General features: G+C 39.4%; 1 protein-coding gene and 1 pseudogene across 1 annotated transcript in view; one reads left to right on the top strand and one right to left on the bottom strand.

The window, feature by feature from the left end:
- LOC140927961 (U3 small nucleolar RNA-associated protein 4 homolog) overlaps nucleotides 1-16,368 on the bottom strand; it is an 82,848-nt gene that overhangs the window by 59,608 nt on the left and 6,872 nt on the right. Inside the window, exons 2-3 of the mRNA XM_073377667.1 lie at nucleotides 14,388-14,442; nucleotides 11,248-11,367 (exon numbers count right to left, since the gene is read on the bottom strand). Of these exons, the coding sequence (XP_073233768.1) occupies nucleotides 11,248-11,367; nucleotides 14,388-14,442 (175 nt within the window). The remainder of the gene's footprint in view (nucleotides 1-11,247; nucleotides 11,368-14,387; nucleotides 14,443-16,368) is intronic.
- LOC140927525 (uncharacterized) lies at nucleotides 1,524-2,377 on the top strand (annotated as a pseudogene).

Raw genomic sequence — 16,368 nt, 5'->3', positions numbered from 1 at the left:
AAAAAAACCACTCACTCATAAATTGTAGAGTCAAAATCTACTATCAAGAATGCTCTTAGGGACTGGTCATAAAGTACAGGGGGGGGGGGGGGTGGGCTATGAAATTTTTTTTTTTAAGTACTAGTGGTTTTCAGTGGCCCACCCCCGAAATATTTGACAAAATTGGGGTGGCCTACCCGTGGAGTGGCACAGAAAAAACTAGAAAAAACAGAAAAAACCAACCCCCTTACCAAAACCAGTAACGCTGATGTGGATAGGTACATTAGGGAACATTGGCTTACCACTTTAGTCACAATTCAAAAGAGGAACCCTTAAGGCCTACTGACTGCCAAGCAATTAATCACAAGATTAAAAAACTTCAGGATTTGAAAGAGAAATCTGAGAAGCTAAAGAGTAGTATCCAGAAAGAGAATACCCAGTGGTTCACTAAAAAGTCTGGGAAAATCATGAGTGGGCAAAAGTGTGGGCAACGCTTCAATGAAAAATGCTTGAGAATGATTGCAGAATTGCAAAGTAACATAGACCAGACTTTGATGAGGGCAGAGGCCCAAAAAGAAAAACACAAGAGAATGTATCCTTTTGCAAAGAAACATTCTTCTCAAAAAAAAGAAGAGTGAAAGAAAATAAAGCAAAAGCTAGGAAGCGACGCTGTAAAATAGCAGAGAAAAATTGTGAGAGAGTGTTCTCTGCGATCAGTCACTCACCATCTGGTACTTGGCAAAAGGGAAGACAAACTGAACTTTAAATTAGCTGATATTGACATTAAAACCACAGAAAAGACTTGTCTTCTTGGGGTTGTCCTTGATAAATAATGAGTTAAAATTTGACAATCACATTTCAAGTATTTGTCATAAAGTAAGTGCTCAGATGAGTGCTCTGAACCTTATACAACAGACAGTTAATTCAGTTCACAAGTATTCCTGCTGAATTTGTTGTCCGTTTTATAAGATATCAAAATTGCGTGAAAGTAATAATTACATTTTCCATACCCGCTTAGTATCTGCTTTTAATATCTCCGTACAGTCTCAGAGTACAATGTTTAGAGCTGTACACAGCATGCATTTTATCACAGTATCACTGGGATAAAGAGTTTCATTTTCCAGGAAAATTTCAGTTTCTCATCAAAACAATCACTGACTCAGTCAGACTCAGAGTATTTAACTAAAATTTAGTGTTCAGTACAGTGAACGGGGTTATGTTCTCTGAAATTTATCCACAGTCTGTGGCCCACATCACCACGATCTGATCCTTAACCGACCCTTGATCCATAATTCTATCACATGACCCGAGGCTAGGAGATCTCATGAGATAGCACAGCGCAAGCGCGACTCATTGCACATGTGCTTGCAACGCGACTGGTGTCTCTCGCTGACCGCCTGAGCTTTTTCACAGGATTGGCCCTATTTCTCAATACCGTTGGGAAAACTATTGGGCCATAGAAAACAGAATATCACACCAACGTAGTTGGTAGGTTAGCAAAACCAGTACCAGTGCTCCAACTTAGTAGGAGGCCACAAAATAACATGGTAGAGAAAGATACAAGCGGCCCGGGTGAGGGTCCGCCAAGCTGTTCAGAGGCACAAAATTTCGCTGTCATGTTCAAATCAGTGATGAATGAGATGAAAGTCGGCAGCAAACTGCTTGCCGAAATAGTACAGGACCTCAACATCGAGGAAAAAACGGGGAATGATGTGGATGAAGGGCTTGTAAAGCTCCTGAACGGTCTCCTCAAGGATAAACTCCAAGAGGACAAAGTCCAAACGCCAATTGACAAATATCCATGGCCTGGCAGTGTCGAGGGTTTGCGAACACTGCGGGTAAACCCGCTTATATGGAACCAAAAACCCCCTCAAGCTTGCACCAGTGACTTGAAATCGCAAAAGTAACAGAATGCTCTCATTGCCTCAATTGTCGCCATGATAAAAGCAACCACTTTGGCACTCGAAAGCGAAGATGCAGATGCCACCGTGCAGAACAAAGAGATTATGTCAACTTTGACAGATGCCATAACTTTAGCTATGCAATGTTTTCACGATATGAATTCGTCGAGGTGCCAAGCGATGAAGAAAGATCTACATCGCGACTACTTGGCCCTCTGCATTAACACTACAGTCTCTCCTACCTCAGAGTATTATTTATTTGGAGACTTATCCAAACTAACTAAGGATATCTCCGATGCCAACAAACTGGCAAGGAAAGTAAGGCCACAACATGTGCGAGGACCCAACAGGAAATTCAGCATGAGCTCTTAACGCAATCAGGACCCTCAAGGAAATCGTCGTTTCCAGCCATACCAGCGGCCGAGGAATGTTTTTTATCCAAAGGCCGCCCTCCACGATCAAAGTACAAAAAGGAGGGGGAACCAAAACAAACTTGATCACATCAACGAAGGTATGTGCAAAACAAACACTTGTTGATGACAATGATAACACTCTACACGCTTTATTTCACAAAAATTATCAACCAAAATTTTAAAGCTGGTCAAATTGTCAATGCATTGTCTGAATGGGGCAATATAACCTCAGACCCCACAATATTAGAATTTGTCAAAGGAGTGAGAATAGAGTTCACTCCAGTGTTTAGCCCAGAACAAGACAGTGTACGGTCAAGCGTGTTTAATCATGTACAACAGGCTATTGTGGCCAAGGAAATTGAAACCTTTCCCAATAAAGGGGTCATAAAACCCTCATGTCAAGAACCAGGAGAATTTATATCTCCTATATTTCTCTGACCTAAGCCTGATGGCACTTACCGGATGATACTTAATTTGCGGGCTTTCAATGAATGTGTGCAATACCATCATTTTAAAATGGACACCTTAGAAACGGCAATAAATATGATGACACCTGGATGCTTCATAGCATCTATTGATCGCAAGGATACATACTGTACAGTGCCCATTTCTACAGATCACAAGAAAAACGTCAAATTTATATTTGATGGTAGCCTTTATCAGTATACTTGCCTACCTAATGGTCTCAGCTGTGCACCGCGAGTATTTACTAAACTTCTAAAACCAGTTTACACCACACTACACAACCTAGGATATCTAAGCCTAGGCTATATTGATGATTCCTACTTACAAGGAGACACATCATCTGAGTGCCTTGAGAATGTTAACTGTACAGCCTCATTGTTTAAGAAACAAGAATCGCCGAAAGGCGATTTTTAACTGGGCTGCAAATTAAAGGGGCTATTTTTTCTGAGGGGAGGGGGCGGCTATACACACTCAGGCTACCATAAAACCTAGTCGGCAACCATTGCATGCAACAGAATCTCATGTGAGACTGAAACATAAACTCATTCAGAACATTGTACCCTTTTGAAAGACTTTCGTAACCAAAAAAAAAGAGTACCATTTTTAAGTGGGGGTTGTATAATAACTTTTAAATTCCACCATTATGAATAAAAATAAACAAGTTAGCCATTAATTGTAAGCAGGAAACAATTTGCATTATTTCCACGCACCCCTCCACCAATCCCTCTGTGCCCCAAAATATAGCGTGACAGTATAACGTGACTAATTTGACGTAACCGGAAATTCCAATAATTGTTGTCCTTCTACAAGCATAAAATGCGACAGACTGAGCTGATTTACACTAGACAGAAATATTGTATTGTATGAAAACCAGAAGTATACTGAAACAGACAGTTAACTGCCCATTGATCCCGCCTGATCCAGGGGCCTCAGTGACTGCACGGAGACTTAACAGCGCTTTTCACAAACATGCGAACTCTAAAGTTCAAAAGCCACCTTCACAATTGTGTTTATCACTTCTGTCAATCATAATTACGATCACAAGCAACGAACCTTGAAACAGAGAACCACACAAAATGGATCGAAATCCACAAATCACAAACCATGACCTTTTGAACCGTGAAGTAAAGTTTCGTTTCCTAAGAGGTCCGTTAAGATGATTGAAAGCAGCGAAAAAGGCAATCGACGGTTGGGTTCTGAACTTCAGAATTCGCATGTTTGTGAAAAGTGCGATCCTAATTTGCGGTCCACAGTCTACATGAAAACGCACTATTTCTTCCACAAGATGAAAAATATTCAGTTTTAAGATTTTCCTCATGGTATTTTTCTCTAACTTAAAGCAATAAAATCCTTTGCATTTTGAGACCTAAAAAAATTTAAAGATTTCTTGCTCGCATGTTGGGTTCACCAGCACGCACTTCAAACAATGTACATAGATGAAACGATCGATAACATATTTTTTACCTGATACCGATGTGAGTTAAAAATTTGCTCGAGTTCTGTTTGTCTCACCCAAGACTAAGTTCTCTTCATGGAAGATAACTATGCCGCTTTATAACTCGTCCGAAGTTTTTGTGCCAGCTAAATAATATGGAAACCCTATTCACAGTGACTCCTTGGATAATAAAAAGACTGAACGTGACGCACTATTATGCCTTTGTTTACTTCTGATCACATCTTCAAGCGAAGTCTCTCTTTTCAAACGATTCATCTCAATGCACAATAATTGACCCTTATGTTAGTTAAAATCCTATGGTTCATTTATATTAATGCTGTTTTTGCCCCTCACATTGACTGTGTTCCTTCGTATTCAAAACACCTTTACTAAAATAAAGGTCGTATAAGTCATGTGTATTATGTTTCGAGATAAATGGATTATACGCTTTTTTAAGTTTCCATTTTGCGGTGACTTCAGTTTACATCTCCATAAAATGGTAAAAGAAATATCAAGAAACATCACGAGAGCTGAAAATTTTCAAAGGCATGTTTCTGAAATACGCTAATGCTGACATCAATATAGCGTGCTTGCTGAATGGGCGAAAACACAGAATTGTGATCACAAGATCTTGTACAAATTTAATGATAAAAGCTTAGCAAGATACAGATACAAACAAAATCAAACCCCCTGAAACCTCGACGTGGGCTACACTTATATGCTCTACTCAGTTACCAAACCTTGTCAGTAATAGCTCCTATTTTCCTCAAGTCGCTCTCTGTGAAGCTCCCGGATGAGGCAGGTACAAAAGTCGGACCGGATCAACTCGGACCGCCAGTCCGGGTCGGATCAACTCGGATCGACTTAGACCAACTCGGATCATAAAAAAAAACAACTCGGATTATAATCAGTCGGTATCACTTAACTTTCACCTGCCAATTTGGTTTTTTCTCACGAACTCGTGGTTGTGTAAATTAATTTTATTTTTATTCATTTTAATGATACACTAGTGTGCAGCACACATACACTTCCAGTGAACATTTTGAATTTGGAAGGAGGAGAAATCATGCTTGCCAGGGACAAGGAAAATTTTCGTACCCCGGGCGAGAATTGAACTCACCACCCTCCGAATACCACATGTTTATTGGACGTTCCAACCACTGAACCAGAAGAGTTCGATTCTTGCCTTGGGCATGGAATTTCCTTTGTCCCGGGCGAGCATGGTTTCTCCTCCTTCCAAGTTGAAAATGTTCACTGGAAGTGTATGTGTGCTGCTCACTAGTGTATCATTAAAACTAATAAAAATAAAAATAAAATTAATTAACACAACCACGAGTTCGTGAGAAAAAAAACAAAATGGCAGGTGAAAGTTAAGTGATACCGACTGATTTTATTTTTCTTTTTATAACCTGAGTTGTTTTTTTTTTATGATCCGAGTTGATCCGAGTCCAATTTTATTTTACTTTTATTTTTTTATTCGATCCGAGTTGATCCGGTCCGACTTTTGTACCTGCCTCCCCCAGATGGAATGTCCCGGTGAAGCTTTAAACTTGTGTGCGAAATTCTCAGAGTTCCTATTTTTGTCTGTGTCTTCTTTATCCTCAGTATCCGAAATTTAGACCTCCAAAGTGGTGTGTGTTGCATTAAATAGAAGGAAATATTTAAAGGAAAAGCCAGTCTTCTAACATGGCAAAGTTGTCACGTCCCTCGCTCATGGACGTGCATCACATCAGGATTCATCTGCCATTCATCGGCAACTGAGTTGTTCGCTTCACTGACTATGATGGCTTACAATGAAGTCTTCAGCCATAATGTCGTCAACTGGTGAAATACTTTGCTCATAAATTGTGCTTCTTAATTGCTCATGTACTACATCGATCGATAGTTCACGAAGTGGCCACGGCGTTCCAAACCTGACACCCACAGTAATCTTTTCAGTCTTTTAGTGTGAACCTACTGTGAAGGGGGTGTCGGTTTAAATGCAACGCGAGCATTTCTCTGAGCTTCCCAGCGCCAGCATCATCTAACTGACTTAAACTCGAACAATAAAAAAATTATAGAGTAACTCCCATGATCGAATCGCTTTGAACAACACAAATAGCCTCCTTCAGGTTCGCAACGCCTTGTGGGTTTTTCAGGGGGAGTGCAGACAAGGTACAAAAAGTATCCGTGCAAGGGTTCATGCAAGAGAAAATCCTATGAAACCATTTGTGAGAACATCGTTTCTATGTACCAGACCCTCGTGTTTTCCCTCCCCCGGATGACCACTTTTTGACACAGACGACCTAAAACCCATTTTATGACTGGGCTTGCCGGGCAGCCCAGTAATTAGGATTTTACTTACATCCTACTAAGTCAATTGTGATCCCTACCCAGCAACTCATATTTTTAGGGTTTGTCCTTAACTCTATTGCTATGACAGTAACTCCGTCTGAAGGCAAAATTCAAAAGCTGGTTACAGCTTGTTGAGCCTTGCTAAATATCTCCAACCCAACAATAGAAGAAGTTTGCCAAGTCATCGGGCCTATAGTATCATATTTCCCTGGGCCCGAATATGGGCCTCTACATTACCGTTCCCTGGAGTCTGATAAAACACAGGCACTGGAACCCATGTGCAATTGACAAATGCTTCCATTGCCAAGCTGGAATGGTGGATTGAAAATATGCCTACTGTTAGACGAAACATTGTCTGCCCCAATCCTAGCATTGTTGTACAAACAGGTGCATGAACAAAGGGATGGGGAGCAGCCTTAGGCAATGACGAGACGGGTGGAGGGTGGACATCGGCTGAGGCCACAAACCACATAAACATCCTAGAACTACAGGCCACCTTTTTTGCCCTTAAGGCTTTCTGCAACAACACTCACCACACTCATGTACAATTACAGATTGACAACACAACAGTGGTTGCCTATATTAACAACATGGGTGGTAGCAAGTCACCCCCGCTTAATACTTTAGCAAAGGAAATCTGGAATTGGTGTATAGAGAGGGATATTTGGGTGTCAGCAGTGCACATAGCTGGAAAGCCAAATACAAGTGCAGATAATATTTCACGTAACTTCTCAGACAAACATGAGTGGTCACTTAGCAAAGCATACTTCCTAGAAATATTTTCTACCTTCCCTGAGCTAAACATTGATCTGTTTGCCAGTCGGCTTAATAACCAACTGGAAAGTTATTGCTCATGGAAACTAGATCCAGGTTGCACCTATGTGGATGCTTTTTCCACAACCTGGAGCAAACTTAACTTTTTTTTGCTTTCCCACCTTTCAGTCTGATCCCGAAGTGTGTACCAAAGATTATACAAGACAAAGCAAAGGGAATATTACTGATCCCTGTGTGGCCAACACAGACTTGGTTTCCACTTGTCCTCCAACTACTGTACAGCCAACCTTGGATTTTCAAGCCATCACCAAACCTGCTACATCATGCTCACTTCAAGGAGCCACATCCACTACCCAAAACCCTGCATCTGATGGTCTGTCCTTTATCCGGAACACCTTTGCACAGCAAGACCTTTCTTCAGACATTACCGACATCCTCATGGCCTCATGGCGGACAGGAACTAAAAAACAGTACAAAACCTATGTGGAAAGGTGGCTGGTAATTTGTCGTGAAAGGAAGATCAATCACAGTTCTCCAAAGATAGGTGAAGCACTTCAATTCCTAATGTCTTTATATAATCAAGGATTAACTTACTCTACAATCAACACTGCAAGATCTGCCTTGTCATTGATCCTCAATATTGAAGGCCCACACCCTTTTGGCTCCCATCCACTGGTGTCCCAGTTCTTAAAAGGAATCTGTGAGACACGTAAACCACAGCCCAAGTACAAAACCATTTGGGATGCTGCCATCGTACTTAAACACCTAAAGACACTAGAGCCATTGGAAGAGCTCTCTTTAAAGGACTTAACACTAAAGCTTCTCTTACTATTATTGCTAGCCACTGGACAACTAGGATAAACCATTTACCTATTGAGCCTGGACGGTATGACCATTGTAATTTGTAATTGTATTGTAATTTGTTTACCCACGGAGCACTAAGGAGTTCATAAGAACTCGTTGAAACGTGTCCGTGCGTTCTAGATCGAATTGGAATTTGAAAGTGTTGGTTTTTAAGGAGAGGGGAAAACCGGAGTACCCGGAGAAAAACCTCTCGGAGCAAGGGAGAGAACCAACAACAAACTCAACCCACATATGGCATCGACGCTAGGATTCGAACTCGGGCCACATTGGTGGGAGGCGAGTGCTCTCACCACTGCGCCACCCCTGTCGCCACTATCATGTACATTTGACCTATTAGAACACATCAAGACCAGCAAACCCAATAAGAGGACAAATAGCATCGATATACACGGTTATCAGGCAGACACTGCCCCCTGTCCCCTCCTCACACTAAAAGAGTACCTTAAGAGGACAGCACCTTTGAGGGGCACCGAGAGGAAACTATTTGTCAGCTTCATACAACTACACAAAGGAGTTTCTAGGGACACTATTTCTATTTCTATTTCTTTTTCTAAACTAGGACTGGAATCAGCAGGAATTGATACAAGTCAATTCACTGTTCATAGCACCAGGGCAGCTACTTCATCCAAAGCAAAAGAGAGAGAGCTCCCTCTGGATGTTATTCTAGCTACTGCTGGATGGGGGTCAGCAGCTACTTTTCAAAAGTTTTACCACAAACCTATCATCCAGCAACCTACCTTAGTGGACACAGTTCTTCTGATGTAACTCAAACCCAACAAACAACATTTATAGTGCAATGTTTCAGATACCATTAATTATATTTGTTCATGTTTACATTTTCTCGTAAGTTCAATGTTGCAAGTAGAGTACGTGATAGTCAAGTACAAAGCTAACTGTATGTAAACACATCCCTGACACATACGTAACGTTAGGGTGAATTTCCACTGTTGCGTTTTTGGCTCCGCAGTTAAAGCATGTAAATTTTAATCACGTAAATAAAATAGAGGCAAGATATAAAGTGTTGAGATTAAACATGAAGTTGAGCGAGGTTCTACTTTTACGCTTACATGCAATCTTTCATTCATTGCCTCTATATTATTTGCGAACGGAAATTTCATGCACGTTTGCTCGTAAAAAATACGTGACAAAGCAAATCAACTGTTAGACAGGTAATTGAAGTTGCTTCCAGTAGTAAATACTTGATATTTCAAGTATTTATAGAGTGCAACACGACTTCACATCTTAAAGGGACTGGTTCACGATAATGCGCATGTGTGAGTTCTGACAGTAGCTGATTGTTTTTCAACCAATCGGAAGCGAGTTAAATGCACGCAAGTAAATTTACAAAATTCAAATTAATTGTTCGCGACGCGAGAGTATTTCCGGGCATTTGGTTTGATTTTATTTATCCCCATAATTCAAGTTTATTCTTTGCTACTCCTCAGATGTATGTTGCAGCCGATAAGAATAAAATTTACAGCCCTGCCCTGCTTTGAAACAAACATTTACCAACGTGTATTTTTACGAGGTCGTATCCACGCTAACTAAGCGGTCACCGATCGGCAAACAAAATTTGTAAACAAACATCTTATTACTGTTTTCTCAGTTCGCCTTATATAAACCCAGAAATACCTACAAATAGCGCTTGACGGGTGACAAAAGCACACAACATATGAGTATAAAGATTATCCTTAACTGAGAATAAATTTCAATTGCTTATCAGCAAATGAACAAATTCATTCGCGTTGCATCGGGCCAGTGTTCCGCAAAACAAATGTTATCAATAGCACACATAAAGAAACTAGATTATAAACAGAATATTCAGGCAATAATTTATTTTAAAAACATCAATTCTTAAACATATACGATGGTAAAGCAAAGATACAAGGAACATTTCAAGTGTACCAGATCGGTGAAGATCGCGCGGTCTGTTGCGGTATAACTACAGGTCGGAGTCAAAAATCAAATCGAAGTTGAACGAAATCATGCCTTTAACCACTTTCCAAGTATCCTGTATTCTTTTCCTAAGCCACACACTACTCCTAGAACCATACCAGATCGATAGGCTAAACTTCTCTATCTCCAAAGATTCTTGAGAACGTCCTGTTGCCGGACGGCCACGATGCTCTTTTGAACCTCATGATCAAAACATTATTTTTTGCGTCTTCTTAAAACGTAACCAGTCAAACGACACAACCACACGTTAATCACCACTACCGAAGTATAAATAGACCAGCCAAAGCGACGGATGTCCGAATAAAACGAAGGATTTTCAAAGATTGTACCGGTAATGGCGATTTCGAATTTAGTGTTGACCCAACAAATTTATTCTGAAGAGAAAAACGGCGTGCATGCACATTATCGTGAACCAGTCCCTTTAACAACTGCAAAAATCTATCAATTAAATACATACAACAAATGGAATCTATTTAATCGTAGAGATCCAGTAATTGTAACAATATTCTGAGAAACAAAATGCCTCAATACACCACAATACAGGATTTCCCCGCTATAATATTTTCTCATCTTGCTTGGGGTATTTACTTTTTTAAACGCGTGCATGTCATGCGTAATTACTCGAAAAACAAAGGCCTCGATTTGGGAAAATTTACATCATCGCCAAACTTACATGCCTCATTTCAGTCATTGCCGAAAATAAACTGCATGCTCATCATGAGACTCATTTGCATACAATGAAAGTTATCATGATTCTTAACCCCAGTTTCCATGGTCTTTGCTAGGAATACCTGGCCTACAATTTAGCTGCCACACAAAAAAAACGAGAAAAAAAAAGAAACACCTGCATTTTTAGAGTCTTGCTCTGCTAAAGCAAGCTTGACTAATTACTCATAATTTACGCCCTAAACAACTGCAATAACGTTTCTTACTACTATTTTACACCGCTTGTAGTAGCACACAAACGCAAATGTTCTAAAAGTTTCAATCTGAAAAGTGAGTGCTGACAGTGATTCCAAGGAGAGCTATAATATTTGCATTTTTTTAAAATGAACTTGTATGGAGAAGAGTATTAAACTTTCCCTTATTATTGTGCATACATAGATATTTATTAGTAGATAAATACCCTTGGAAATAAATTGGTGAGATCCCATTCAGTAATATCAGCTTTGAGTCCCGCAGTAAAAAGTCTCCCTTTGCACCAGCCTAGAGCTTCCACTGACAGACCATTACCACCTGGAATTACCTATATTTTACAAAAAGATTCAAGCAATTGCCTGTCAATTACAAACAAGACTGATATGCAAGTTAACTATCCCTGGCCAGGCTAGTACTTTATTCATACTGAACTAGAAAAACTTATCTTGCAAACCCTTACAAAACTAAGCCCTACCAGGGGGTGACCAGCCCAATTGTCCTTCTGTTTCTCACGCATTCTTCTTTTTTTGGTTCAATGTCTTTTGTGATTCTTAAATTAATTTTCATTGCAAAGCATATTCAGCATTATTTCATTGCTAGATGGAAAAAAGGTAAGTTTGCAAGCGTGTTCAACAGCCAATTGGTGCACAGAGTTGAAAGCAGTCTTTGATCCATCAGGAGGGACGGAACCAATTTGTTGTGGGTTTGCTTTGGCGTAACATGAATTCAAAGGTAGATTCCATGAAAAGGTAAGGTGTTGATGGTAAAAAGCTGAGCTGAAATGCACTTCTGGCAAACATAACCAGCAAAGTAAGCACACTCATCTATGACAAAAACATTCGTTTATCTCAGTTTTCACTCTAATTTTGAAGCTACTGGTCCAAATTGCTTTCAATCAATGTTCTTTGTAAAATACTTCTGTCATCAAAACTTATCACCAAAAGCTTTTCTTGATCACCAACGTGGCCACAAAAACAGTCCAAACAAAAGAGCTAGTTTGAAGCTTGATGATGTCCTTGTGGTCCCCAACAGATATATAGCAAATTATTCAATAAAGGTTGCTTTGGGCATTGGGAATTGGCAATTGGGTGTTGGGCATTTAAGCATACAGAACAATGTAATGATTTGCCTCAGTGACCACCAAACAATAGCTTCCTAGTGCCCAATTCCTAATGCCCAAAGCAACCTTCATTGAATCAGCTATATACTTTTGTAAATACACTGTACAATGGAAATAATTATGTATGGGCCAATTGAGTCTGCTACTGTACTACCCTTGCAAAATTCTTGTGAGAACATGATGGTTGCCTGTTTCAACAATCTACAAGACTAGGAAACTGTTGTGATACAAGCAAAAAAAAATTCCACATGATTTTTGGCCATTGTGAACAACAACCGGAAGGAAAGGCAGAGCTCAATAAGCAAATGGTGTTGTAAGTAGGGAGAGAAAAAAGAAATATTAATATCTTCAAAATGTGTGGTTCCAGAAAATATCCATACCCCACCCTCCACAGAAGGGATCGGATTTATCAGGGGGGAGTCAATTTGCCTAATTTTCCAGTGGGGACAGGGGGTCACCATAGGCAAATATTTCCAGAGGGTTCTCGTGACGTGCAAGAGAGTAACAAAGAAAAAACAAAAATTTACCATGACAATTTATTTGTGAAGATGTAAAACACAACGAAAGTGGATTAAATGGACATAACGGACACATTTTGTCAGTCCCTTGGCGTGACCTCTCATGCGAAAACGTTCCTTATGCTTTGCCGTTTTCGAACAGATTTGGTATCCGTTTGAACAGCTCAGGGTGTCCGTTAAAAAAAAAAATTGTCATCCGTTTGAACGACTTGGGCTATCCGTTTGAAAAAAGTCGTCATCGATTCGAACGGCTTGGGCTATCCGTTCGAAAAAGAATTTGTGGACCGTTCGACTGAAACTATCTGTTCAAAGATAAATTTTAGCCGAGTTTCCGTCCCAAAACCATTTCGTCATTAGCCACTCGCGTCGAACGATCTGTTATTCTCCAGGTCACGCACGTTAAGAATTTTGTTTACAAATGTATCACATATGAATAGTTGCACATCTCTGCTCCTTTGTAGCAATCTTCGCTTCCACATTATCAATCGATTATCGACAGTATTGGTATACGTTTTAGTCAATACTTTAGTTTTTTTTTTTCAACAAGTTTCCCGAAAATAATATTTTTTATCTTTTACGTTTCTGTAGTTTATGAGCCAGCGGAACGAAACTTCATTTTCCTTGCATGTCGAGAACACAAAACACGAAAAATAATTTTTTTTAATTGGTTGAATTTCTTCTTCTCTTGACTGTTTCTCTATCACAAAGAAGTTACATGAGTCTTTTCCAGCACGTTAAACTTTGCATGACAATTTTCTCATCAATGAAATCGGCAACGCGCAATTCTACCGCACACTCAAATATGCAAATTTGGTAGAATGAAATTTGATATCCACACTATCTTATCATGCGACAAGGTCCTGATCTCTTTAATTATACCTCTTCAAGTGTTGCTTTCTTCTTGACGCAGTGGGAGAAAAGTACAGTTATGAATGCTACGCGATCTTGCATTTCATTTGCAGAATTGTAGAATTCAACAGAAACTACATGAAACGTACCAAATTTGTCTGTGACTTGAGCGCATAAGGAGTTCTCATATTCAAGGAATTCGCTTATCTGTTATACAATTCAACAGAAAATACATGAAACTCACAAAATTTGGCATCCTAGTGGACAAAACTACTTCTTTGTCCACTTCAATTAGAGATAGCAAAATTTCCAGGGGGTGTGCAAAAATTTTGGAAATTCTGGAGGAAAGGTGGGGGGGTAAATTTTGGGGGCCAATTTTGGAAAATCCAGAGGGAAAGGGGGGGTCATACGGCAAATCCCTTCCGTGGAGGGGGAGGGGGTATGGATATTTTCTGGAACCACACAATAGTAAAATAAGCAAGGACTATTGAAGCCATAGAAGACATTTGAAGAATAGCTGGGTCAAAAGGGCATAAAAATCAAATAAATAAATTACTTATATGTAATAGGTAGAAAGACATAATTATGCTTACAAAGCAAGTACACCTGTACAACTGTACAGCATGCATAAAATTATACTGTTAGCTAAGCTGTGGGCTTGGCTTATCTACATTTTTTAAAAACCTTATCAATACTATTTTTATTTATTTTATTTGATCTTATCTTAACTACATGTATAAGGCAAAAAAATAAATAGCTTGGAATCATAAAATCTAAGATTAAAATTTCATATCATATTGAAAGAAAGGGTGGGAGTACATTAATACTATTGATCATTTTTTGCCAGAACTACCAACTCACAGTTTCTTGGAACCAATCATCTTTGATATTCCAGATTTCTACACTACCATCTGACCTGAAAAGAATAATAGTAATACAACGACAATAATTATAAGCAGGGCTGTCAGGGCATTTCAAGACAGTTACCAGATGAATACGCCCTTAGCAGGTGTCATTTTCATCACCTAGGAAGGTCTTTTGGTTCTATTTTCCTTTTATTTGATAGGGAAATAGCCAGGGCAGGGATCATGCTGATAGTGGCCAGGAGAAACAGACAAAAAGCAATGAACATTCCTAATAATTAAGTTAGGCAGGAGATACTAGTAAATACAATACTGTCTCGCTCCTCTAACAGCCATCTCTCAAGCTTCCCAAAAGTCAGTAGCTAGACTTGGTCCTTGCTGATGTTTAGTCCTCATGAGGACCTGCATACGACTTTTTTTTGCACACCACAGGACGCCGGCGTTGTTAAGGACGCTAGTGTGTGAGTGACAAGCAATAAGCTTCCTACTGCGAAAAGCAATTGATTAGTTTCTTTACCATTTGGTCCAATCATCAGTTGTCAGTTATTCCATAAAGCGTCACATTTTTTAACAAGATTAAGGCAGAATCTGGCGATAGAGTAATTGAGAAGAGATTACAATTTAACATACGCCGGAGATTTGAGTTCTTAGCTCACGAGTTATCCAGAATAATCGCACGTGGCCTACGACTCAAGCAATGTCTTTCTGGTCTTTGCCAGTATTAAAATGTAGCGTAGTGCCATATTGTTTTGAATGTACGTATTAATATCGCAGAACTCAAATAGAATCGGACGAATATTGCTAGATAAAAAGCGTTGATTCAAAATGTTTATTATGTAAGACCCGCAGTCCATGAACAAACACCATTATACTCATCATAAAGGAAAGATGGATGCCATAGCAAATTGTAATAATTGATCTCCGAGGCTTTGTGTGTGCACATTCAACAAATTTCTTTGGCATTAGCTTGCTTAACTGCAGTTTCCGCGGTGAATCGCGTGTCACGCATGTGCTGGTGCATTGCGTTCATATTTTTATGGCATCTCTCTGATGGAATCTTGTACATTCAATGCACTATAGTTAAAAATTCAACCAAAACAATGGAAATAATAATTGATTTTTTCTTTATATAGAAGTAGTGTGACATTATGATTAGACCTCTGATCGAATACATGTAAAGCCAGCATTACATTCTTGAGATGTAGATTTAGATGACATTACGAGAAGAAGACGGTCTTCCTATGCCTTCAAAATGTTTCTGAGCCTAGCGATATTACGATTAATGTGTAAGTGGTAATATTCATCGGCAGTCTGGTAGGCATTTTGATGTTGAAAACGTTAGATCTTCTAATCCGACTGCATTTGTTTGGTGACTATTATGCATAATCTGCTGTTAATGATGTAAAGCGTGTGCAAACAGGCTACATAAAAAATTTCCATTCTTTAATGATGACGGTTTACGAAATACTGTTGTTAGTAGATGAAGATATGATAGTGGAGGTAGAAAAGTAAGCGATCAAATGGATTTGATTGAACAGTGAAATCGCCATCCCGCCAAAACGTGTCCAAAGCCTCGGCCACCAAAAATTACCAAATCTTGCTGCGGCTGCCGCTATTTAACTCTTTATCCAGTCAAGAAAAAGCTATGTACTGCAGGATTTTAGAAAATTAGGTATGGGAATAGAAATCATTGTTAAGGGAGTGTTTTGATGAAAAGCTGCTTGGGGGAAAAAGGTGAGTTTCACTTTTGCCTTTAATATTCGTAAGATTCTTGTGAGAGGACTGTATAGAAATTAAGACCAAGGAATGGAACGCCCGAAAAATGCCGGAAGAGAAATCACTAAGAAGCACCTCAACATATTTCAAGGGCGACTATTTTTTTCAAAAAGACAATGGCTTAACTATTAATTGCAGCGAGTTTATTTTAATGCCATGGTGTTCCAACTCCCAAGTGCGATTTTTAAAGCAACAGAAACACT

The sequence above is a fragment of the Porites lutea genome, chromosome 2 (assembly GCF_958299795.1).
Source record: "Porites lutea chromosome 2, jaPorLute2.1, whole genome shotgun sequence".
In the NCBI taxonomy this organism is placed as follows: Eukaryota; Metazoa; Cnidaria; class Anthozoa; order Scleractinia; family Poritidae; genus Porites; species Porites lutea.
The sequence above is the reverse complement of the archived record's forward strand: the minus strand, read 5'-3'. Positions and strand labels throughout refer to the sequence as shown.